The sequence below is a fragment of the Malania oleifera genome, chromosome 2 (assembly GCF_029873635.1).
Source record: "Malania oleifera isolate guangnan ecotype guangnan chromosome 2, ASM2987363v1, whole genome shotgun sequence".
NCBI classification, from domain to species: Eukaryota; Viridiplantae; Streptophyta; class Magnoliopsida; order Santalales; family Ximeniaceae; genus Malania; species Malania oleifera.
Window position 1 is genome coordinate 54,613,003 of NC_080418.1, and position 26,324 is coordinate 54,639,326.

At 39.4% G+C, this 26,324-nt stretch overlaps 1 protein-coding gene across 5 annotated transcripts in view; it reads left to right on the plus strand.

Moving 5' to 3' along the window:
- The window catches only part of LOC131148507 (uncharacterized), a 26,872-nt gene extending 3,399 nt beyond the window's left edge, over positions 1-23,473 (plus strand). For 2 of the 5 annotated variants that reach the window (XM_058098222.1, XM_058098224.1), the window contains exon 2: positions 22,900-23,313. Coding sequence is in view for 3 of the 5 variants with exons in the window: in XM_058098225.1 (XP_057954208.1) it covers positions 22,078-22,521 (444 nt within the window). In the remaining 2 variants the exon portion in view is untranslated. Of the gene's footprint in view, positions 1-21,885; positions 23,318-23,403 lie in introns of those variants that run through there. The other 3 variants (XM_058098225.1, XM_058098221.1, XM_058098223.1) reach the window with 3 other exon arrangements.
- Positions 23,474-26,324: the final 2,851 nt, after the last annotated feature.

A 26,324-nucleotide genomic window follows, 5' to 3' on the forward strand; every position in this document is an offset into this window, starting at 1 on the left:
AAAAATATGGGATTTTCGGCTTACAGTTTTCGGGAAAAATTGGGGATTTTGGGTATCATCTCTATTTTGTTTTGAAAACTGTTGGTTTTGTTTAAACTATATTATTGAGGTTACCGTCGTCCATATTTGCATAAAATGTATACTTGAATTTGTAAACGATATGATTTGCCGTAAACCAAATAAGTGTGGTATGTATGGATGTATATATTTGTTCCTGATATTTGTAAAACAGCTATGTGGCGGCTAATTACCGTACGCTGAAATGTATAGGGACATGAGTTCCAAAATGATTCCAGGTTTTTTGAAATCAGCTAGGGGCGGCTAATTACCGTACACCGAGAGTGGCCGGCTCTATATCCGAGGGTTTGAAATATCACCAGTCTAATTCCGGTTGGTCACCGAAGTGGTGTGAGCTATATGCTACATCGTATGTTGCAATGGATTCACAGTGGGCCCAGGTCGTCGCAGCATAGTTGTATATGACAATGTAATCGGGGTGAGACTAGGTGACCTTGTGTAGTTGCGTATGTAGCAATGGATTCACTATTGGGCCTGAGTCGTAGATCTTCATAGTTGCATATGGCAATGTAATCGCTGTGAGACTAGGTGACCTTGCTTAGTTGAGTATGATGCAATGGATTCACCATTGGGCCTTGATCGTCGCAGCGTAGTTGCGTATGTAGCAATGTAATCGCTGTGAAACGAGGTGACTTGGTGTAGTTGTGAACTAGTGTGACGACACTGACCGTATGTATGTATGTTGGGTATCGTATGAACTGGAATGTTTTTGTGAAAATACTGGATAGGTATAGAACTGTATGAAATTGTACGAATTGTTTCAAGCTGTATTGTATGTATAGTGTTATGAAGTATGTAAAATGACACTGGTATGCCACACAATGATATAAATTATTTTCTTCCTTACTGAGAGGTGTCTCACCCCGAATGTTCGTACAATATTTTCAGGGCCTTCGGGTAGCAGTAAGTAGCATCCTAGCGTCCGGAAGCAAGGGGTGTCATAGCTATTGCTAGTACCTTTTAGGTATAAGTTTTGGTATCTAGGTTGTCGGGATGGTTTTTGTAGACACCTGGGGTATGGTTTGAATTATGGGAATGTATATCCTAGTTTGTATATACTCTTGCATGATACTGTTATTATATAAAAAATCGTATTCCGCTGCGTATATAATGAGTATCTGATGAGTATATGTTTGTATGTAGGGCAACCATGTACCCCACAAGGTCAGACCCTCTTATTTGTATTGTATCATGTATGTTTAAATTGATACAAAGACAGGTTAGGTTGCTTAAATTCACACCTGGGACTCACTTGCGGGTTCGGGGCGTGACACTTCGTCCCCAATGCTTCTTCTCGTCTAGAATCGAGAAGTAAACCTTGGATCTCAATCTAACACAATGGACACCGGTACCCCGTGCATTCTCACAATCTCATGCATATACAACTTCGCCAGCCTAATTAAAGGATAGCTAACTTTCATCGGTATGAAATAAGCAAATTTCGTCAATCTATCCATGACCACCCAGATAGTATTCTGCCCGTGAAGTGCTGGTGGCAAACCGGTCACAAAATCCTTGGAAATATGCTCCTATTTCCACACCGGAATAGGCAAAGGCTGCAACGGCCCTGTCGGCCTCTGATGTTCAACTTTCACCTGCTAACACGTCAGACACTGCTCCATGAACTAAGCAATCTTCCTCTTCATACCAAACCACCAGAAGGTCTCGTGCAAGTCCCGATACATCTTTGTACTACCAGGATGTACCGTAAACAAAGAACGATGCGCTTCCTCTAGAATTTTCCTTTTGATCTCATCATCGTTTGGAACACATAACCTGGTCCCAAACCTCAGCACACCTTGTAAGAGATGTTAAACTCTGTAGCCAGTCCCTGCTATACCTTTTCCCTAACCTCTGCCAACTCTGTATCATTAGCCTGTGCGGTCTTTATACGCTTAAACAGAGTCGGTTGGACCACCAAACCAGTAAGATAAGCCTGATAATCACCAACCACTAAATCCACGCAAGGTTTCCCAGGTCGCTTCTGATATGATGCTGAGCTACAACCGTAGATACAACCACAGGTCTCGACTTCCGACTCAACGCATCAGCCACCACATTAGCCTTCCCCGGGTGATAACTGATCGTGTAATCGTAGTCCTTAATCAACTCAAGCCACTGTATCTACCTCATATTCAACTCCTTCTGTGTGAAGAAATACCTGAGGCTCTTATGATCAGTGAAGATCTCACACTGCACATCATACAAATAGTGTCGCCAGATCTTCAATGCATACACAATAGCAGCCAATTCCAAATCATGCGTAGGGTAGTTCTTCTCATATTCTTTCAGTTGCTGAGAAGCATAAGTTAGTACCTTATCCTGTTGCATAAGCACACATCCTATGCCTTTTAGAGACGCATGGCTATAAATCATAAACCCACCATCCCCCGAAGGAATGGTCAACACTGGCGCAATAACCAGCCGATGCTTTAATTCCTGAAAATACTACTCGTAATCACTAGTCCAGTTAAACTGTACTTCTTTCTTGTTCAATCGAGTCAGAGGCCCAAATAGTTTAGAGAACCCCTCCACGAACTGACGATAATAACCTGCTAGTCCCAGAAAACTCCAAACCTCCTGCACATTCTTCGGCCTCACCCAGTTGACCACAGCTTCAATCTTGCCATGATCAACTGATATACCATCACTAGTTACCACATGGCCTAAGAATTTAATCCGACTCAATCAGAATTCACATTTCTTTAGCTTAGCATACAATTTCTTCTCTTGCAGAATCTGTAATACTAACTTCAAATGATCCTCATGCTCTTCCAAACTCCTCGAGTATACCAGAATGTCATCAATGAACACCACCACGAACCGGTCCAGGTACTCATGGAAAATCATGTTCATCAAATCCATAAGCACCACCGGAGCATTCGTCAACCCAAAAGGCATGACCAAAAACTCGTACTGACCATATTTAGTTTAGAAAGCAGTCTTCGCTACATCCTCCGCTCTAACCCTCACCTGATGATATCCTGACCACAAGTCGATCTTCAAAAAGACCCGTGTTCCCTACAATTGGTCAAAAAGATCATCTATACAAGGTAAAGGATAGCGATTTTTCACAGTCACCTTGTTAATCTCACGGTAATCAATGCACATCCGCATCGACCCGTCCTTCTTCTTCACAAACAATAATGGAGCTCCTAAGGGCGAAACACTAGGTTGAATGAAACCTCTGTCCAATAATTCCTGAAATTGCTCCTTCAACTCTCGAAATTCCGCTGGAGCCATTCAGTACGGAGCTTTAGAGATCCGTGCCTTGCCAGGCAGTAACTCTATCGCAAACTCCACCTTACAATCTGGAAGTAAACCCAGTAAATGATTCAGAAACACATCCAAAAATTCATTGACTACCCGAATATCCTAGAGTCTCAACTCATCCCGCGGCGGTTCCTCCACACAAGCTAGGTACCCTTGACACCTGTCCAAGAGTAACCTCCTCACTTGTAGTACTGACAGAATCTATGGCGTTGGACGCACACACGATCCCACGAATTCATACCCCTGCTCCCCAAGAGGTTCAAAAACTACCACCTTCCCACGACAGTTGATCATAGCATACCTGGAGAACAACCAATCCATCCCCAGTATAACATCGACCCCTGACATGTCGTATACCACAAGATTTACCGGTAGCAACTTTCCCTAAATTTTCACTGGGCAGTCTACCAACATCTTCCTACAAAAAGATACACTCCCAGATGGCATAGTAACAGATAACACCTCATTCATGTCTCAGGTCTCAACCCCACACCATTCCACAAAATTCACAGATACAAAGGAATGGGTTGCACCCAAATCAAACAAAATAGAAGCTTTATTTGAAAGTAACAATAAGGTACTTGTCACCATGTTCCCTGCATGCTCAGCGTCCGCTGGAGTAAAGGAGTATACTCTAGACGGAGCTGTATTCATCTAAATGGTTCCCTGAGGTATCTGATTGCTTCCTCGGTTCACACTAGATGCATGCACGTCTTGCCTTGGTGCATGACAATCACGAAACATGTGACCTGACTGGCCACAGTTGTAGCAGTTACCTCCAAACGACCGACACTCACCCTTGTGCCATTTGTGGCATCTGGTACAACGTCCACGAGTCTGGCTCATCTGAGAATCCTGGCGCTTGGTAATCTGACAGTAACCCGAGCCCTTGTTTCTCTTCTTCCACGATCCCTGATGAGATCCTGTCTGAGACCCAGAAGGTACTGTCCTTTTCTTTAATTTATGTCTGTCCTATAGCACTAACACGAAAGTCATCAATGATTAGCCCTGTTTTTACTAGAATTGTCATCCCAGGAAAAACATAGAATACCTTTGACAAATCCCGGTCTAGCAACCAAACAACCCTCAACTAACTCTACCCATATCCAACATCCTATACTTTGGTATGTACTCACAGCTAAGCCTAACCAAGTCTACAAGACCTAACAACCTGATTAACTCTGATACCAAGCAGTCACGCCCCGAACCCTGAAATGGGACCCAAGGGTGAAAATGTAACCTAACCTGTTCCTGTTTCATACAAATCATCCACAGATACAGTACAAAGGATGAGGGTCCGACCCCGTGGGGTTCCCAGGCACCTTAAACACATCCAAACACAATCATATACGCAGCGGAAAAAGGTCATTCTATATATACATATGCACTACCATACCAGAGTTTATACAAGAGCAGAAACAGGCTCTATCAAAACGTACAAACGAGTGCCCAAATACATCTCAAAATGGCAACCCACCAAAATACAGTCCTAGCACTTACCCAAGCGCTAACCGTAGTACACCGACCATTATTCTCAATACACCAGGACGCTAGTTCCGGTTACTCGAAGGACCTGTAAAAATGTACGTACAGCAGGGGTGAGACACCTCTCAGTAAGGAAGAACACATGTTATATCGGTGTGTCACATTTGAGTGTTATCATGACATACTAACATGCATAGTTCAATAATCAAAACCAGTTCCAGTATTTTCACGAAACAAGCAATACAATCTGGTGTCGTCACACCCTTCGGCTCGAACCTGGACTGTCTGGTGGTATTTCACACCCTTCGGTAAAAATCAACAATTTGGTGATATTTCACACGCTTCGGCCAACGCCGGCAGTCTGGTGATATTTCACACCCTTTGGCAAACACCGGTGCCCCTGATAACCTGACATAGCATCAGCGTTGAACCAGCATAGATCTGGTTTCGCACACCCTTCGACTCAAAAACTGGACAATCCAGTGGTATTGCGCACTTTTTGCCAAAAGCCGGATTTCAAACCTGTAACAATTCGGAATGCCGTTCCTATTTCACCAAGATGCAACATATGCATGCTCATATAACCAAACAAACCACACCTATTTGTAATCTAAAATCACGATTTTCCAAACACATACATTTTAAACATGTCAAGGCATGACCATCCCTATAACACTGTATAAATCAACATATATGTTTGGTTTTCAACAAAACCAGGGATACAGCCCGTCGCCCCCTTTTTCCCAAAATTCTAATCATGAAAAATCCATAGTTTTCCCCTTTAGATTCCCCCAAATGAGTAGCCAAAATATACACAGGATCATGAACGACAATTCCACTGAGTTTGATTTCAAAAATAACCGATATAAACACAATTCCCCTTACCTTTTCCCCGAATAGCAAATCCCGAACTCTAAAGTCCCTAAACAATGAACCGAGTTCCAAAACCTACAATCAACAGTACATAATATACTCACAAGATAGTTTCCTACAAAAATACTGAATCAGATTTTAAAACTGAGCCTTACCTTAATTTTTCGCCAAAACCCGAAAATCTCCGAAACGAGATTCCGATTTGTAGAACTTGTAGAGAATCCTTTCACGATCCTCGTGGTAACTTCAGATTCACGATTCTAATGACGAACGGCGAAGAAATCTAGAAAGATGGAGAGTAGCAAGAGTTCTAGAGAGAGAGAGAGAGAGAGAGAGAGAGAGAGAGAGAGAGAGAGAGAGAGATATTTGAGTTTTCTTAGTTGAGAAGTAAAGAGAATTCTATTTATAACCCCTTTGACGTAGGCAAAATCGTCGACGAGATGGAGGATTCTTTGGCGAATCCTGGTATCACGGGTTCCCGAAACTCCTCAGCTTTTTCTCGTCGATAAGCCTCTGAACTTCGTCAATGAGAGATGCATGGCCTTCGTCGACGAACTCTAGCTTCGTCGATGAAGCCTGTTCAAATACAAATTTTTTATCCCTCTCTTAATCATTTAAACCCACTTTTCACAGTTTAGGTTCTTATAGTTTTACGAGGTTCGGCTTATCCCCAGCTTACGTCCTCATCTTAGGCAAACCACCTAAGGATTCCACTATACCAGTTCCTTTCTTGGCGGAAAAAAACTATTACACACTCTTTCAATAGGCTAGAGCACCACCTCTCCAAGTGATACCCCACACGCGATCACTCCTTCAATAGGCTGGAGCTGTACCTCTCCAAGTGATACCCCAAATTTGGCCAATGATCCAACAACCTGGAATCGTCAAAAAAACAAGAAACAAGAGTTGCGTACAATAATGCTTTCACAAAAAGCAAATTAGTACAATTTCAATCACTATGCATTTCAATATTCAAATATCAATATGAAATAGAATTGAAGCTCAAGTATAGAATTCACCAATTCTTTCTCTAGATGAGGAACAACAGTAAAGACCAGAGTAGGATGGATTCAACACTTTAGATTATCTCAGCAAATCAGTTTTGCAATGAGTGAGCAAGAGAAGATTGAAATTAGAGAGCTTAAATGTTGATATTATGTTTGGGTGATTTGATTCCTTGGGTTAAAGGAGTATTTATAGACCTTTTTAGAGTGAGTTTCCTTGTTTCTCCAGTTGCTTAAAGTGTCCACCAATTTTTTATATCGTTCACATTTTAAAAACTAATTTTTAGAATTTTCCCGTTGAAGTTCAAAATTTAAATTCCCGTAAGGTCAGTCTGCTGGACAGGAAATTGGGTAAGCATTTTATATAGGGTTAGTCAGCTCGATAGGCGGCCGAGACCTTTCTATTTGCCAGAAATTAATTCCATTAAATTGTCAATTGGCTGACTTAACATAGTTCAAAAGTGTCAGTCGGCTGGGCTTGTTAGTCGGCTGACTAGTCATAGGTCAAAATGGTTAGCCGGCTAGACTGTTATTCAACGATTACTTTTGTCAGTTGGCTGAGAAATTTCAGAGCAATCTGGTCAGTCGGCTGACTAGTCAATTTTTTCAAAAGTTCTATTTTTTAAGCTTTTAAACCTTTTGTTATTTGAAAAACTTAACTGTGACTTTTCAAAAACATTTTCCAGAGTTTTAAAAAAACTAGTCTATAAGTCTTTGTTGCATCCTAATGAGCTTCAACATATTTCAAGAAAAAATATGAAGCACTTACATAAAGATTTCTTAGGACTTTTGATATTCTAAGTGCTTAAGTCTTCATGCTTTTTTTTTTCTTTGAGCTCTCTTGCTTCGCTTCAAGCTTTTATATATTTTAAGCTCTTTAATATCCATGCTCTCATATTCTTGAAACTTTAATAGATCCTCTTGGAATCCATGCCTTAAGTTTCATTTGATCATCTTTCTTTGGAGTATAAGCTTTCATGAATCCTTTTAAACACTTAACCTTGATTTCTCATAGTTGAGTCCTGAAACGTGATCACTTAACCAAATATGCTAAGTTCAACTTGTTTGTTAGCATCAAAACAGGATGTTAAGTCTTGTAAGGCAAGCAAAAATGTCATCTTTTTTAAAGACAAAACGCTTTTAAAACTAAGTTCAATCGCCTTTAGATAAAATTATAACATCATTCGCATAAATAATAAACCGAACTTCTAAAATATTAACTATAAAAATTCATCATAAAAATATAAGTATTTTACCAATGACAGAAGCAAACGGATTTGTAACCACAAATAAATACCTAATTGATTATTAGCAAAAACAATTGTAAGACATAAATTAATGACCTTACAATTTACATATATTTTTAGCTACTTACATAGAGGATTGGTGTCCAAAAAGTAAAAGTTGTCAAAATTAAAAAGCTTAAGGTATAAAGTTCAAAGATAAATCAACAAATGAACGCAGTCACGGTAAGACAGACATAGCACTGGTAAAGATAATGGAGGCATATTTGAGATGATTTGGGCACCTGCAACGTAGACCAAACAGTGCACTGTTGAAGGGCAGTGAACTAATTATGGCAATAGAAGGGTTGGGTGTAGACCTAAAATAACTACGGATTAGATAGTCAGGATTTAACAACTCTTAATTTGTCAGAGGAAATTGCTCATGATCATGTAAATTGGAAAAAAGGATTCATGTAGTCAATGTCACATTGTGAGACTTGAAGCTTGGTTTTTTGCACTTTGTTATACATACAAGAATTGTGTCCAAACTGTTATTAAGTCCCTTTCTACCATGTTAGCATATAAACTAAATAATGTTTCAATATTATATAAATTATAGCATGACTCAAAAACATGCAAGACAAAGGATTCATATCATTCCTATAAAAAACATTTCAATTCCATATACAAAATTAAATTTCGTCTTACCAATAAAAAGAAAAAGATAAAATTTACTCTTCAAACGCAAGATTCATATTTGCGTTTGCAAGATGAACTTAGGAGTGCTTGCATAAAAATTTGATAATAAAAAGTATGCTATCGTAGGATCTAGACTATTGAGAAATGCATCTTATAAAAGTTAAATAACTATTAAATTTTTATTAAAAATATATATATAGAAATAAACATTAACCTTTTTCGTCAATTTTTTTAAAAAAAATAATACATTTAACATTTTCAAATGCCTTATACATGCCTTTCACAAAACAATCTATTACATATATAAATGTCTTTCAAAACATTATCTAGAAACCTATTTTAATAACTTGATATAGTTAACATATTTTTATGTAATAGAATGATATTGAATTTATCAAAATTTTCTCACATCAATGATAATTTTCTTATATCATATATTCTTCTATATTGTATAATATTTTAATATTTAAATTTTAAATTAAGACCAACATGATTTAAGTAAATATATTATAAATATTGAATCAAAATAAATATAAATATTAAAAAATATTACTAATTTGTATAAAATGTTTATAGACTAACATTATATTTTTTTGCTTTTAGATGACGTTGCATGAAACTAGAGGTAGTGAAGAATCTAGGAATTATAGAGAAAAGTTTAGTATATGAAAATGTAATTTTGGTCATGGTTGGAGGAATACTGGAGAAAAGATTAAAATTCATTATCAAGAACTTAATAGCACTACTAGATTTCAATATCTTGAATGTATTGTGCAAGTTGAAGGAGAAATTAAAGAAAATAAAATAAAGTAAGTTAAAGCAAGCTTCATAAATAAGAGAAGTCTGATCAAACAATACCCTTAAAACGGAAATTCTAGAAACTCACAATAAGACCAATTATGTCAAGTAAAAATTGTTGAAAATGAGAATGTTAAGGTGGATAAGCGATGTAAAGCTAAAAGACAAGTTGAATAATAAATACATTCACAGCAAGTTACGCATAGCACCAAGAAAAGATAAGGAGGGGCAGGTGAGAAGATCAAGACACCTATAATGCTGGCCAAATAATGCACCACAGAGGTGTGAACTATAATAACATCTAACAAAAAGTAAGGATTCAACAACCCTCTTGTTGGAGGATAGTTAATTGACGAAAAATGATTCATGTAGCGCCAACCCCACCTAGTGAGGAATTAAAGCTTGGTTGCCTTTGTTGTTGTTGAAGATCTTCTATATGGTGTTATATAAATATTAGAATTTAATGCATAACATATTTAAATATAACTTGTACCTAATATTTTAAGATTTCATGTGTTATTAACGTTCAAAAAATATAAAGGATTGCCATTTTATTGCATCTGTTTTGTGTCATAATAATGTCACATGTTTGTATCCATACCCATATTTTATAATTGCAAAGAAAATATAAATTCTAATAGATGACATTGAGTGTTCATATTATAAATTATATAAACTCAACTATGAGAAAGTATTACCAATATATTTTTAAAAACATCTAAAATACATATAAATTATTTAATATATAACTCAAAATTATTTACTTGCAATCACATGCAACACATGACTTATCTACATGAAAAATAAAAATAAACAAGATGTCTCCTCATGTCAATTCCTCCCGTGGTTAAAATTTTACTAGTATGCACAACAACAGTGTAAGTTAGCGAAGAGATTACCTCATGAAAATTTAAATAAGTAAAACTTAACACAAAGAATAAACTTCTGTTTGTGGAAAGTAGAGAAAGCATGAAAGTTTCAAAAGTGCGAATGGAAAGTAATTTTAACTAGTTTAGCAAAAATCAAGTCGGACACCTAGTTTTAGAATTAGCAAATGAAGTATAAATGTTTGCAATGTGAAGTATTTCGATAAACTTGGAGTTGATGAGGTTAAATATGCACTAAAATTAATGAAAATTGTAAAAGTTGTAGGACTAGATGACATCCCTATTTATTAGGGGCTGATTCACACCTTATGAAGGGTTGTGCGGCACTATTTTCAGCACACTAGCTTTAACTACTCAGCCGAAAGTAAACCACAATTTCATTCCCTCCAAGATTAGCCAACCACAATTCCACTCCCAACAACAGATTTTGGGCAGCAACATCCTGCTTGCTCTTCCCCACAGGAGTAGAAAGAATCCCATCCTAAAACTTATTATTCAAAGCCCAGTTCTCATCCAATCCCCCCTCAAAAATAGATATGTTCTCCAAAATTTCAAGCGGATCCAAATGTTTGCAGATCAGATCCAACAATAGACCACTTTCATATGCAAAGTCCCAATCAAAGTCACAATAGCCCTGTTGCGGCCACCAGTTTGCAAGGGGATGAAGCCAAAGAACTTATAATTTCTTGGAATGCTAAGCACTGCTATATTGAAAACAGAATGAAATTTCTTTATTTCTCGAATTCTTAGTCGTGTACAACTTAATCTTACAATATATAATACAATCAAATATTCTAAACAAGGAAACAATCTTCCTATAGAACAATATACAATCTTCTACATTTACCCACTTTCCTAATTTACTCAATATTCTCAAGGATACTCAGGATTTCAATACTTTCCCTCAAGTTGGATATATTAATCATCTCCAACTTGCTAATGAATTCATCAAAGTTCTATCGTGCTAACCCTTTAGTAAAGATATCTGTAGTTTGTTCCTTAATAGGTACATAAGTCATACAGATGATTCCTTCTTCAACCATCTCTTTGATAAAATGTCGGTTCACTTCCACATGTTTAGTCATGTCATGTTGAACTTGATTGAGAGAGATACTGATAATCGCTTTGTTTTCACCATAAAGTTTGATAGGAAATTTCACCGGAATGTGCAACTCTTCCAAGAGTTTCTGTAACCACGGTCATTCATATATTCCTTGTGCAACTGCCCTGAATTCAACTTCAACACTATTTCGAGCTACTACATTTTGTTTTTTGCTTCTCTAAGTTACCAAACTTCACCATACAAAAGTGCAATATCTGATGGTAGATCTTCTATCTTCCACTGATCCTGCCCAATCTGCATGTGTTAAAATTCTCTACTTCATTGCTTTCACATTTCTTGAAAAAAAGTCCTTTGCTTTGAGAGCCCTTGAGGTACTTAAAAAATCTTGTACACAACATCTATGTGAGTCTTTTTTGGTGAATGCATGTGTTGGCTTACCACACTTACCGCAAATGCAATATTGAGTCTAGAATGTGATAGGCGATTAGCTTACCAACCAATCTCTGATACCTCTCCTTTTCAACAAGTATTCCACAGTTTTCAACCTTCTTTATTGCTTCAATCGGAGTTTCACTAGATTTGCATCCAAACATGCCTGATTCGGTTAGGAGATTAGTGATATACTTTCGTTGAGAGACATTGATACCCTTTTTTGATCTAGCAACTTCCATTCACAAGTGAAAACAAAGGTGTAGTCCCAAGGAGGGGGGGTAAATTGGGTTTTAAAATTTTCTTTTAATTCCTTTAATGAAAACTTAACCTTTTGTTTATAATGCACAACAACTTAATTCTTTTTATTTAATCCACAACCACACAAACATTCAATCAAACAAATTAACCAAGCCATTCAATCATAAAACATTCAATCAATACAAACTTTGCTACTTAATGGAAATTATCTGTTGGGTTGTTCTGGCCTCACGAGTCGTGCTCATCAATTTGGGCCCTCTGCCTAATGAGTCGTGCTCATCTGTTGGGTTGTTTTGGCCTTACGAGTCGTGCTCGTTAGTTTGGGCCATCCGCCGGATGAGTCGTGCTCATCTATTGTGTTGTTCTGGCCTCACGAGTCGTGCTTGTCAGTTTGGGCCATCCTCCGGATGAGTCGTGCTCATCAGTTTGTCCTTTGCGTCTGTTGAGCCGTGCTCCTTTGTTGGGCTGTTTGGCCATGCGAGTCGTGCTCGTCTTTTGACTGTTTCACCTTCTCGAGGCATCGTTGCACGCTTCTATCCTGTGAGAGATACATAAAAGCAGGTTTTAAATGCGTTCTACCTTGGGAAGTGGGTTGGAGGAAAGCTCTTATTTATGATTATCCATCTAACGTTGTGTCCGAGGCGACTTGGTGTTTCCGAGGTAACGTTTGTCGTTGGGAAGCCGCGTCTGTGCATTTGTCAGAGACTTTATGTGTCCTTTTTCTCCTTCGAGACGCAATCCTTTTTGTAAATGAAAATTCTTGAGATTCCCGCCACAGGGATTCGTGCCCTCCTTTCTTTATAAAGGCCAGTGGGCTTTTTCATTCCACACTCGTCTTCATTCCAAGAGGACTGCTTCCTTCTCTTCTCTTCTTCATTCCACAAGTCCCCCATTTGGTGCTAGGTACGCTTTCCTCTCTATAGCATTTTTGTTTTGTTGTTCTTCATGTTCTTCGTTGTTCTTGCGTTAGCTTTGTATGTTTGATCTTTCCTTGTAAGATTGCCTAGCTGTTTGTGTGTGACATTTTACTGTCTTGATCTGTCTTGGCATCTTTTCTTCTTTGTTTTTGCTGTTGCTTGCTCGTTTGATCCTTAGGTATAGGTACTGTTTCCTTCAGGCTTTGTTTTCCCTATGGAGACTTCCTCATAGCCTTTAAGGGTTCCTACTATCGTTCGGAGCGCTTGTTGTGACCTCACCTCCTCTGACCTGTAGAATGTTCGTTATTTTTTTTCCATACCATCGAATATTACTGTTAGGTTGTCATCTGCTTCCGAGTTAGCTCTCGACCAAAACTCCAGGGAGCTCTGCCTCTATACCGATTATCTAGACTTGGGTTTTAAGCTTCCTTTTCCCTCTTTTGTTTCTAACGTATTACGTTTTTATCGCATAGCACCATCTCAACTCGTCCCGAACTCTTATCTTTCGCTCACCTGTTTTGCCTTGCTTTTGCTCCGTTTGGGCCATCAGTATACCGTTCCACTTTTCAGAAGTTGTTTCCAAATGCGATCTCATTCTGCGGAGAAGGAGCTATATTATTTCAACTCTCTACCAGACTATAAGCTTTTCTCACCAGGAAGTTCTTCCATCAATAACTAGAAGACTCGTTACTTTTTTGCCTCGGGAGAGTTGAATTACACGGGCTCTTTTTTCTGGTCTTCTCCTCTTGATGGTAACGTTGTCTATCTTTTTTCCACCCTCTTTTGCAGGGCTTACTAGTAGGTTATCCGTCTAACTCATCTTTTCTCCTTTCACCCCTTTTTCCTTTGTAGTTCGGGTGCGCCATCTCCTTCCTAGACTTTCCCCCGAAGAGCAGGCCATCTTGAAAGAACTTTGTGTCCTTAGTGAACAAGGTATTATCCCTCATAAGGAGCTGCTCCAGGAGCGTGTCCTCATGCAGTGGGGGATCAGGCCCGTTTCCTCAAGTCATTCTTCCCCCTGATTATGTATATGTGTATGTTCGGATGTTGTCTTTATTGCTGGTGTTCTTATTCCTTTTCTCTTTTATCCTTGCAAATATGGACTTCACCAGGTATGAATTTCTCATGGGAGAATCTAGGAAGCAAAGGGTAAGTAGGAGTAGGAAGAAGAGAAGGGAGATCGAAGGAGAATCTTCTCAAAGGGATGCACCTGCGGTAGGTGATTCCGGCGCCCTCACTGATGAAGTCCATGCTACTCCTCCTTCGAACTCGCAGGCTCAAATTGAAGCGATTTTTCACGAGTTGACCCGTTCTGCCTCTGCTCTCCGTCGGGCTGTGCATGCTGAAGATTTTGTGCAGGCCCAGTGTACCCTTCCTGATGCTCTCTTAGCGAAAATTCGCCATACCTCGTACCAAGTACCTACTTAACTGGCTTTATTCTTCTAGACTTATACATGGTCTTGCTAACTGTTCCATACTTTGTATTCTTCCACAGTTGGCGACGATGGCTCTAGCCCAAGAGGAGAAGGTTGCGGAGATGTATCGGCAAACACTCGATGCCCAGGAAAAGTATGTTCTTGCTCAGAACGAGCTGCACGAGGCCGAGGTCCGCGAGCGGGTTCTGCAAGCAGAGGTCGATCGCCTTCGTAGGGAGGAACTACCTACCAGAGAAGCTGCTACTGCTGCCACTGCTTCCTGAACTGCAGTAAAGAAGTACAAAGATTCGAACCAGTTTGTTATCGATACCTCCAAAGCTTATCGAGTTGGATTCAGGAGGTGCCGGGATCAAGTGAGGACCAAACATCCTGAGCTTCCTCTTGATGGTGTAAGCTCTCATGGTTATGGCGACGAGAGCCCTGAGTCTATGGAAGATCTGGAGGAGGATGAAGAAGGGAAGGAGAAGGAAGTTGGAGAGGGGAGCAAAGCCAACTAGTTTGTAGGAACCAAACTTGTATTTTGACTTTTTCAAAATTTATTGATGTAGTGCAACTTTTGTAATGGATACTTTTATTAGAGCGCTGCAAGAAGCGGTTTTTAAGAATAGTATTTCTTTAACATTTCACAATTCCATGTGTTCTTAATTTCTTTCCCCCCTACATCTTCCAACTTGTATGTCCCTGGTTTTATCTCTGTTGTGACCCTGTACGGGCCCTCCCAGTTAGGCTCTAACTTGTGCGACCCAAGCTCGGATGGGTTGTTTCGCCTCTTCCTCAGGAGTAAGTCTCCTGGCTGGAAATTATGTACTTTGACGCGGTTGTTGTAGTACTTTGCTACCATCTGCTGGTATGCTGCAACTTTTAAACTCGTCTGGTCCTTTCTCTCTTCCAGTAGGTCTATTTCTAATCTGAGCTCCTTATTGTTGGTCTGCTCGTTAAAGTATTGCCTTCGCCAAGAGGGTATCCCCACCTCTGCTGGGATGACTGCTTCTGCGCCAAAGACGATCATGAAAGGGGTTTCCCCTGTTGCTGCTCTCTTGGTGGTGTGGTATGCCCATATAAGGGAAGGGAGTTCCCCTATCCATCTACCTTGCAGTGATTCAAGTCGCATCCTCAATCCATGCAGAATTGTGCGATTCATGTTCTTTACTTGTCCATTGCTCTGGGGGTGTGCCACTGACGCGAAGAGAAGCTTAATAGATAGGTCCGAACAGAACTTTTTGAAGCGATTGTTTTCGAACTGCTTCCCATGGTCTGTAACTATCGCCCAAGGGATGCCATAACGGCAAACCACTGAAGTCCACACGAAACGTGTAATGTTCTGCTCTGTTATGGTGGCTAGAGGTTCGGCCTCTACCCACTTAGTGAAATAATCTATTGCTACCAATAAGAATTTTTTCTGGCTAGTCGTTTGTGGAAAAGGTCTGAGGATGTCTATCCCCCACTGTTCAAAAGGGCAGGGACTGGTTAGAGGGGAGAGTAGACTAGAGGGTGTGTGTGGTACCACTGCGCACCTTTGACATCTGTCGTATCTTTTGACGATCTCGACAGCATCCTTCTTCATTGTGGGCCAGTAAAATCCCTGTCGCATAGTCTTGTGAGCCAGAGCCCTACTGGCAAGGTGGTTTCCGCATACTCCTTTGTGGATTTCCCGTAGTATGTACTCCCCTTCCTCGTTGCTTAGACATCGAAGGTAGGGCAATGTCAGGGATCGCCTGTAGAGCTCCCGGCCCATCAACGTATATTTTGCAGCTTTCCTCCTCACCTTTTGAGCCTCCTTATTGTCTTCTGGTAAGGATCCGTCCTGGAGGTATAGGAATAGAGACGCTCTCCAATCGTCTTTGTTGACCACGGACGCTACTGAGTTAATTCTATCCTCCTCGTATGAGGGTTTCCCTATGTGTTCAAGATAGATAGTGTCTTTCCATTCCGAACTGGTTGCCGAAGCTAACTTTGCGAGTGCATCCGCCTTTTTGTTCTCTGCCCTCGGTACGTGTTCTATGTCAAACTGAACGAATGCCTCTGTGTATTCTCTTGCCTTGAAGAGATATTTCTTCATTCTTGGATCCCTAGCCTCGAATTCTCTTTTAAGCTGCTCTACCACCAGCTGGGAATCACTCAATACTTTGATCTGTGCCACCCTTAATGCTTCTGCCAGACGCAGGCCTGCTAACAAAGCTTCATACTCTGCCTCGTTGTTGGATGCTATAACTCCAGCTTTAGTGCGAAGAGAGTTTCATTGCCCTTTGGGTCAGAAAGAATGAATTCGGCTCCCCCTCCAGCAGCATTAGAGGACCCATCAACATGCAGCGTCCATTCCTCCGACTTGGTGGATGACACGGGGAGCCTTTCTGCTGTAAAATCCGTGAGTACCTGAGCTTTGACTGCGGGCCTCGGTTGATACTGTATGTTGAACTCACTTAACTCTATCGACCACCTCGTCATCCTTCCCAAACTCTCCGGTCGCTGTAGAATTTGTCTCATTGGCAGGTTTGTTAACACGACAATCCTGTGGGCTTGAAAATAGGGTCTTAATTTTTGTGCTGCACAGATGATGGAGAAAGCGGCTTTTTCCACCATACAATAGTTCTTTTTGGCACCACTTAACACCTTACTTGTGTAATATATAGGCTGAGGCCTCCTGCTTTCTTCCCAGACCAGGACCGAGCTGACGGCATTTTCCGTGGAAGCTATATATAGATAGAGGTCTTCCTCATTCTTTGCTTTTGTCAAGAGAGGAGGGGATCCGAAGTATTGCTTAAGATGCTCGAAGGCTTTTTCCTACTCCTCCCCCCATTCGAATCCTCCCTTCTTCTATAGTGCTCTAAAGAAAGGTAAGCCTTTGTCCCCTGAGCAGGAGATGAACCTGCTGAGGGAGGCTATCCTCCCTGTCAGAACTTGTATCTCCTTTTTAGTCCTTGGAGCTTCCATTTCCAGCAGCGCTCGTATTTTATCCGGATTTTCTTCTATACCTCTATGAGTCACCATAAAGCATAGGAATTTCCCTGCAGAAACGCCGAATACACACTTTGAGGGGTTCAACTTCATGTGGTACCGGCGAAGGAGCTCGAACGTTTCCCTCAAATCTTTACAATGTTGCCCTGCTTCCATGCTTTTCACCAACATATCGTCCACATACGCTTCCATTGTTTTTCTGAGCTGGTCTTTAAAAATCTTGTTCACCAACCTCTGATATGTGGCCCCCGCATTTTTTAAGCCGAAGGGCATCACCTGGTAACAATACAAACCCCTTTCGGTGACAAAAGAAGATTTTTCCTCGTCATCTCGACTCATAGGGATTTGGTTGTACCCTGAGTAAGCATCCATGAAGCTGAGAAGTTCGTGCCCCGAGGTCGAATCCACTAGCTGATCGATTCGAAGGAGAGGGAAGTTGTCCTTTGGGCACGATTTATTCAAGTCCATGAAGTCTATATAGATGCACCATTTTCCATTGGGCTTCCTTACCAGGACCACGTTGCTCAGCCACTCCAGGTAGTCTACTTCTCGGATGAAGTTGGCCTGCAACAGTTTCGTCACCTCCTCGTCGATTATTTTGATCCGTTCCATCGCGAAGCTCCTTTTTTTCTATTTCACAGGTCGGTGGTTGGGGTTGACCTGCAACCTGTGCTCTATCACAGCAGGGTCGATGCCGGGCATGTCTGCGGCTGACCATGCGAACAAATCAGCGAATTCGTCCCAGAGTTCAGTCAGCTCCGCTTTCAAGGTGTCGGACAAGTGATTCCCGATCTGTATACTTCTCTCCTAGTGGCCTTGCAGTGGTATGTGCTTGATATCTTCGTGTAATGTACTGATATGGGGATACTCCCCTCGGACTTCTAGATCTTCCACCGTTAGAGCTTCTTTGGCCTCCATCTTCCCTTTCAAGGCCATTACATAGCAACTCCGAGTAGCGGCCTGATCTCCCTTGGCAGATCCTATTCCTTGTGGTGTAGGGAATTTAACTTTGAGGTGGTATGTGGACGTTACCGCCCGAACTGCGTTAAGGAAAGGGCGACCCAAGATGACATTGTAGACCGAAGGTCGGTCAACCACCAGGAATTCTGTCAACGTAGTTACCTGCTGCGGGGTCATCCCTATTGTTACCGGTAACGTGATTGTTCCCAAGGGGTGAACGGTGTCTCCTCCAAATCCTACCAAGGGGGTCGAGACAGGCTTCAGTCGTTCCTTGCCGATCTTCATCCCGACCAAGACCGACTAAAACATGATGTTGGTCGAGCTCCCGTTGTCTATCAGTATGCGTCTGACCATATAATTGGCCACGAGTAGGGAGAGCACTAATGCGTCATCATGCGGTTGCTGCACTCCTTCTTCGTCTCCGCTGTCAAAGGTTATGACGTCATCTATCTTGTTTCGTTTGCTACTGGTTTCCCCTTTCTCCATCGTCAACACCTGTTTAGCATATCTTTTGCGTGCACTCTCGCTATCTCCTCCACTGGCGGATCCTCCGAAGATCACCGCAATTTCCCCAATAACCTGCTCTTCCTTCTCTTTTGCGCCATGCCTTCTCTGCTCGAGTGGTTCCCTTTTTGGATTTTCTTTCTTGATAAACTTTGATAGATGTTCCCTTCTTATTAGGACCTCGATTTCTTTCTTCAACTGAATGCATTCTTCTGTGTCATGGCCGTGATCCCTATGGAATGTGCGGAACTTGGACATGTTCCGCTTATGTAAAGGCGTTCGCATAGGTTCAGGCCACGAGACGTAGTCCTTCTTTTTTATCTGCATCAGTAACTCTGAGCGCAGTACATTTAGGGGTGTGTAGGTGGAGAACTTGTCGTGCTGTCCTCTTATCTTTCGACCCGTTTGCAGCGCACTAGTTTCATACATTTTTACAGATCTATAGGTGTCTCCAGATTCTCTGTTATTGTTTCTCCTTTTCCGCTCTATGCGATTTCCTCTCGTATCCATCATCTCCTCCAGGTTTATGTATTTCTCTACTCGAATCATTAACTCCCCCATGTCCACCGGCAGTTTTTTCCCTAGGGAGTATAAGAAGCTTCCGGGTTGGAGAGCCGTTGTCAAGGTGGCCAAAGCTACCCCCATATCTAAGTTGCGGATTTTTAGGGTCGCTGTGTTGAACCGATGTATGAAGTTCTTTAGAGTTTCCCGCTCCCCTTGTACCATACTCATTAGATGGCCTGTTGTTTTAGTAACTCTCCGGCTACTAAGGAAGTGGCCGGTGAACATTTGCTCCATTTCTTGGAAGGAACTGACAGATCTTGGTCGAAGAGTTCGATACCAATCTTTGGCAGTACCCTTTAGGGTCGTAGCAAAAGCTCTACACATGATGGCGTCAGGAGCCCATTGCAACTACATCAATATTTTGAAATTGTCCAGGTGATCAATGGGGTCAGACAAACCTTCATATCTTTCAAAGGTGGGCATCTTGAATCTACTGGGCAATGGAGCTTCCATGATGTTTTTGTTGAATGGAGGCTCTGAGGACCTTAGGGATGCTTCCCCATAGTAGGGCCTGGTTCTGCCCTCCTTCATCATCTTCTCTATGTAATCTATCTTCTTTATTCTTTCCTCGAGTTCAGTGGATCTTTGTTGGTTGACGTCCACGCTATTTGCATCTTCTACCTTCTTATTGAGGTGAGTTCTCTCTTCTTTCCCCACTGGTTCGTTAGCTTGCTTGTTTGCGCTGGGATTCTCCTGCGGTTGGGGAAGGACGTGCCCTTCTTGACTCTTCTGTTGTAAGAGTTGGTTGAGCATGTCCTTTATTTCCTTCTGGAAAGCGAATAACTCCTCCCTACTGACACCCGATAATTCTGCAGACGTGGATTGGATGGATTGGGATGGTACTTTTGTATCAGGGAAGGAGGTAGAATTGCGTGAGGTCGGCATTGCTGGAATGTTGAAAGTCGAGAGCAAGATAATATTGCCTCCTAAAAGTAACTTTCCCACAAACGGCACCAACTATTGCGGGGTAAAAATAGTGGGGATGCTCCTTCGACTCTCGTTGACTTGAAAGAGGAAGAGAAGAAAGGCTTAGAGGACCCGGGGTGTACTCCGGGGGATCTCTCCGATGCCTAAGTAAGAGGAAGGCTTTTAGGGAGGCTAAATGCAACAGTAAAGTAGTGTTTTGTCACTTACCTTTGCCTGTACTCCAAATCCCTTCTTATAGGGGCTTGAGTTGACCACCGGTTGGCTCGGATTTATTGCACGAGAGCGTGAATCGCTCTCTAACCATAAGTGTGTGCGCCTATTACTCGATTATTAAGGGCGTTGGCGTGCATCTCTCCTTCTCTTTATTAGGTTAGAGCTAATCACACGTCAGAATGTCAGACCCGGAGAAAGTGTGAGACAGGCGTTGACCTGCCCTTATTAGTGTGATTTATTATGGGCATATCATATATATATATATATATAATATAAAAAATAATATTAATACAATACTATATATAATATAATATTGCATAAATCTAAAAAGTAATATTAGTATTATGACATCAATGACTATAAATATATAATAATATACTACATATTATAATATAAAATATGTTAAACATTATTATTAGTATTTGGTTTAGAGGTCCTTGTTTTGTGTTGATTTGATTGATTTTGTAATTTTATTTTAGCTGGATGTTGGTGTTGTTATTTGGGAGGCCTTTAAAGGTTTGTCTTTTGTCCCTCCCTTTAAATATCTTGTAATCACGGTATTCTTTCGCCAAAAGTGAGGGTTTATCGATAAATAAATGGAGGTCCCGTCGTTTTTTAAAATAGTAATAATAATAATAATAATAATAATAATAATACATAAAAAGTTATAGAATAATATTAAATTATAAAATACTATGATGTAATTGTGGTACGATTACTTATTTATTATATTATTATGTATAACTTATAATAAGATAAAATTAATATTATTAACGTCTTTAATATAAATATATAATAGTAAATTTTCATAATTATATAATAAGAAATAAAAATAAATTATTATTTGCAATAAAATATAATGCTATGGTTGTTGTTTTCTTAAATTATTATTTTATATTAAATAATAAATTATGTTATTGTTTTATAATATATGAGATTTTTATTTACATTTAATATATTACATATTAAAATATAATAATAATAATAATAATAATAATAAAATATAACAAGCAAAGTATAATCAAGTGCATGATTATCAAAATGATTTTATTGTAAAATATTATTTATTTTATAACTTAATAAATTATATTATATAACAATTATACTTATAATATTATTATTTCATATTAATTAATTAAATAAATTTTTTATACTATCTAGACTTTTTTTCTATTCCTAAATATATAAATACCGACTATTATGATACATTTCATTTTCAATTCTATTTTTAATTTTAAGAAATTTTAATTTTAATTTTAATTTTAATTTCCATCTCAGCACAACCAAATAAATTTGAACTCGAAGACAGGAGATATTTTTAAAATTTGAAGTCGGTCCCAACTTCTCAACTCCGTCTTCTAACATTTTAAACTCGTAAAAGCAGCTCCTCAGAATTCAGAACCCCCTGCCTCAACGGTTATCACTGGAGAGCAGCCACCCAGAGCGAGAGAGAGAGAGAGAGAGATTGAAGAGAGACCCATAACCCTCCAACCTCCCGACGCACCAGCACTCAGCCAGAGGTGCCATGGGCGACTTCTCCGCCAGCAGCATCCACCGTTCCCGCCTCCACGACTGCCACGGCGACGCAATCATCAGCCATCGCGTCGACTCGCCGCAGTCCGTCTTGGACCCCTTGCTCTCTTCCATGGCCGGCCTCAGCTTCACGCGTCATCCCCTCCAAGATCCAAGCGGCCGCAAGATCACCAAGAAAGGAAAGCGTACCGTGGAGGACTCAATTCCCCGTGGCTCCCGGCGCAGTGCGATTGCCTCATCCGATTTTACTCCGCCAGCCCCGATCGTGGTGAAGAGGCGGCGATTCACGACCCTCATCGATGACGATGACTGCGGAATGGATGACGGAGGTGCAACGCCTGGGGTGGCAAGAAAGCTTTGGGACCTCCTTGATAAGGTGGCTTCGGAGAGCGCCGATCCTAAGGAAGAGAGGCAGGGGGACTCCATTGAACCATGAACTGAAAACGAAGACGAAGTACTTCCTGCGAAAATAATATGGGTTTCCTCGCGATTATCCATGCTAAGGAGTGGTTGATTCTGTATACGGTCGGTGAATTCTTTTGTCTCTACGAAATTGAAGAGCATCGCATTAGGTTGTCTGCAAATTCTTTCCCTTCCTCTTCATTTTATCTCATCAAATGTTGCGAAGACACTCTTTGGTTGTCTGTTTCTCGGCGCGCCCAAATTAAGAAATTTTTTGGATGTTGGGGTAAAAGGTTTTGTTAATGTGGATTTACTGTGAAATTTTGATGTTGATTCAATTCGCTGATTTTTCTTATTGTTTTTAAAATCAAATGCATCAAAAGTCCATGTTTTGTTTCTTAACATCTTGCAGGGTACAAGCTGGGAGCAAGAAGAAGAAGAAGAAGAAGAAAGCATGTTTGTTTGATGATGAATTAGGTATACATGCCTTAAGAGGAAGAAGAAGAAGAAGAAGAAGAAGAAGAAGAAGAAGAAGAAGAAAGCATGTTCGTTGATTCTATTTTTTTGGATGTTTGGGCAAAAAGTCCTTTGGACGCACTGAGAAATTCAGGTTGATTCTGCTGATTTGAAATTTTATTGAGCAATAGATTTGAAGACTTGCTGATTTTGCTTATTCTTTTTTTAAGTATAAAGTAGTTGCTTGTTGATGATAGAACTTGAACTGCTTGTTGAAATACTTAAAACCAGCCCTCATGTGCCTCTGGGATAAGAATTTTTTTGTTTATGTCACGTCAATCATTAGTAAATGTGTGTAAATTAAACTTCTTATTGTATTTTACCTTGCTATGGGATACAAAGACTTAAATATGGAACAGGCATTATTGTAGAGACAAAGACTTAAAAGATAGTAGTATAGATTGTAGAAGAGTTGTGTACAGAATTATAAAGACTAAGATGTTTTATGGCAAAAAATAAAAAATACAGCTGGTGTTTATAATCCTCAAGTTGATTTACTGGAAAAAACACTAGAAGGCAATTTAGTGAAGGCATTGGGACATGGAGGAGTGAAAAAATTTATGGGTGCAGATTTAAATAAACATATTAGATAGGATAATACAGAATACAAGAGGATACATTGAGGATTGAAATAAAAATTTATGGCATTCAGGTCCTAATTTCTATTGTCATTTGGTTTCTTGAAGTGAGGTGGAATTGCACTTCAGGTGGATTGTTGATTCTACCATTTTAATGAAATAATAATAATTCCACTCACTCATGGGGATCATGATCCCCTTTATGCTGTTGTTTACAAAGGCCAAAATAATCTCCAACCCTACTTCCCTTTACTCTCTCTCTAGCCAGATACAATTGAAAGCCTGCTATGGCCCCCCGGTGGCAGATCTGAATCGTTGTAAGCATTTCATTATTATCTCACAGCATCATAACATCAATTAATCTATAATTATAATCAAAAATCAAATATAAATGTTTGTGATAAAAATAGTTTCATTAAAACCATTACAAAATAAATAGATATGTTTCAAACATTTTTACTGCCATATATCAAACTTGTCCTTCTTCATACTTGGAAATCATCTTGAAATCAACTCATTAAAATACTATTTGAATACATCTATCATAACATTCAACCAAACAATCATATCTTTACTCGGTTATTAATTTAAAATTTTAATTGCTTTTTACACTTGATATAATAACAAATCATTGACAATTTTTCACAAGCAAATGCATAAACAACAACAAACCGAGCCTTAAGTCCCAATAGGTGGGTCCAGCTACATAATCCTTTTTTCCCAATTTAAATGATCATGGACAATTTCCACCAATAAATTCAAGACTACTAAATCCTTACTGTCTCATTTCAAGTTATTTTAGGTATACATCTACCTCTTCTACTGCCTCTCATAGTAACAATCTCACTCCTCCTTACTAGCGCACTATGTTGCCTACTTTACAGATGTCCAAATCATCTGAGTCATCCTTCCTTTATCTTATCTTCCAAAGGCTCTACGCGTAACCTACCACAAATATGTTTATTTATTAATTTGTCTTTTGACACTATACCACTCGTCCACCTTTGCATTCTTATATAAAAATTTTTTACTTTTTGGATATGTTATTTCTTACTCACCCAACTATAGAATTTCTTTTAATTTTAAGGGTATTCCACAATCACTCTATACGTTTGAAGCACTTTTCCATTTTACCCTACTTACTTTAACCCTATGTATTACATCATTTTTAATTTCCCCTTCAGCTTGCATAATAGATCCAAGGTACCAATATCTACTAGTGTTATTAATTTCTTGAACATTAAGTTTAACCTTTTCTACAATATTCCTCCTACTATGATTGAAATTACATTTCATACATTCTGTCTCATTTCTATTTATCCTAAAACCTCTAAACTCTAAAGCCTCTCTCCATAATTCTAACTTAGATTCTACTTCACCTGTAGTTTTATCAATAAAGAAAATATCATCTGCAAACATTCTCCATAAAACATCATTTTGGATACTCCTAAAAAGTTTATCCATCACTAGAGCAAAGAGACAAGGACTCAGAAAATCCTTGATGTACACCTATTGTGATTGAAAATTTCGTAATCTCTCCAGTTATAGTTTGAACACTAGTCATTACTCCTCCATACATATCTTTAATGACTTAATTACCTACTACTTCTAAAACCCATTGTAGAACTTCTCTAAATGCCTTCCAAGTCAATAAAAGCCATATACAAGTCCCTCTTCTTTCCATTAAACTTCTGCATTAATTTTCTTAAAAGATTATACCCAGCCTACGTCCTCGCCTTTGGCAAACCACCAAAGGATTTTTACGAGGTTCGGCTTATACCCAGCCTACATCCTTGCCTTTGGCAAACCACCAAAGGATTCACTAAATAAGTTCCTTTGCTGGGCAGAACAATATTGTTACACACTCCTTCAGTAGTCTGGATAGCATCGATAGCATATCTTTTATTATGTTTGATTTTGCGGATGAAATAGAAGCATGAAGGAATAGAATGAAAATTTAAATGGAGATTATATGATGAAATCAAGTTATAAATTTAATTCTATTTTCTTTTATTTTATTCTATTTCTACCTACCATAGGTGCTAAGGAAAAGAAACTGAAATATTCAAAGAGGTACATATTTCTCTGCTGGCTCACTAGGTGCTACGCAGTAATGAATTGAGAACTATTTATGAAGCTAATAGCTTTGAGCAGGAAGCAAGGGGATGAAAAAGGAAACCCTAGGCTTGGCTTGGTTTGGTTTCAATGTCATTTTGTCATCATTTGCAGTCTATAGCTGTTGCAAAATAAAAGAGCTGTAAAGCGGTGGTGCCTGCTTCTCTTTGGACTAGGGGTGAGCAAACGGTCGGTTCGGTCAAATTCGGTTAATTAACCGAAATTTTCGGTTAATGATTTTTATTAACCGAACCGACCGAATAAGAGATGTTAACCGAACCTCACCCGACCGAATTACCTTTTCGGGTAATTCGGTTAACCGAATTTAACTGAATTTATTTTAAATTAATTATTAAAAATAGATTATAATTATAACTTTAGTCTTATTTTTACGCAATCTCAAACTTTAGTCTTATTTTTACGTAATAAAAATAATCTTAAAACTCAATTCATAATTTTAATTTCTCTTAGAATAATCTTTCCCCCATCCCGCGTATATATATATATTATTAGTTTATATTTAAATTTTAATTTATTATTATTTCGGGTAATTCGGTTAACCGAATTAAAATTTCTTTTAACCGAACGATAACCGATTAACCGAAATTTGGTACATCCATAACCGAAC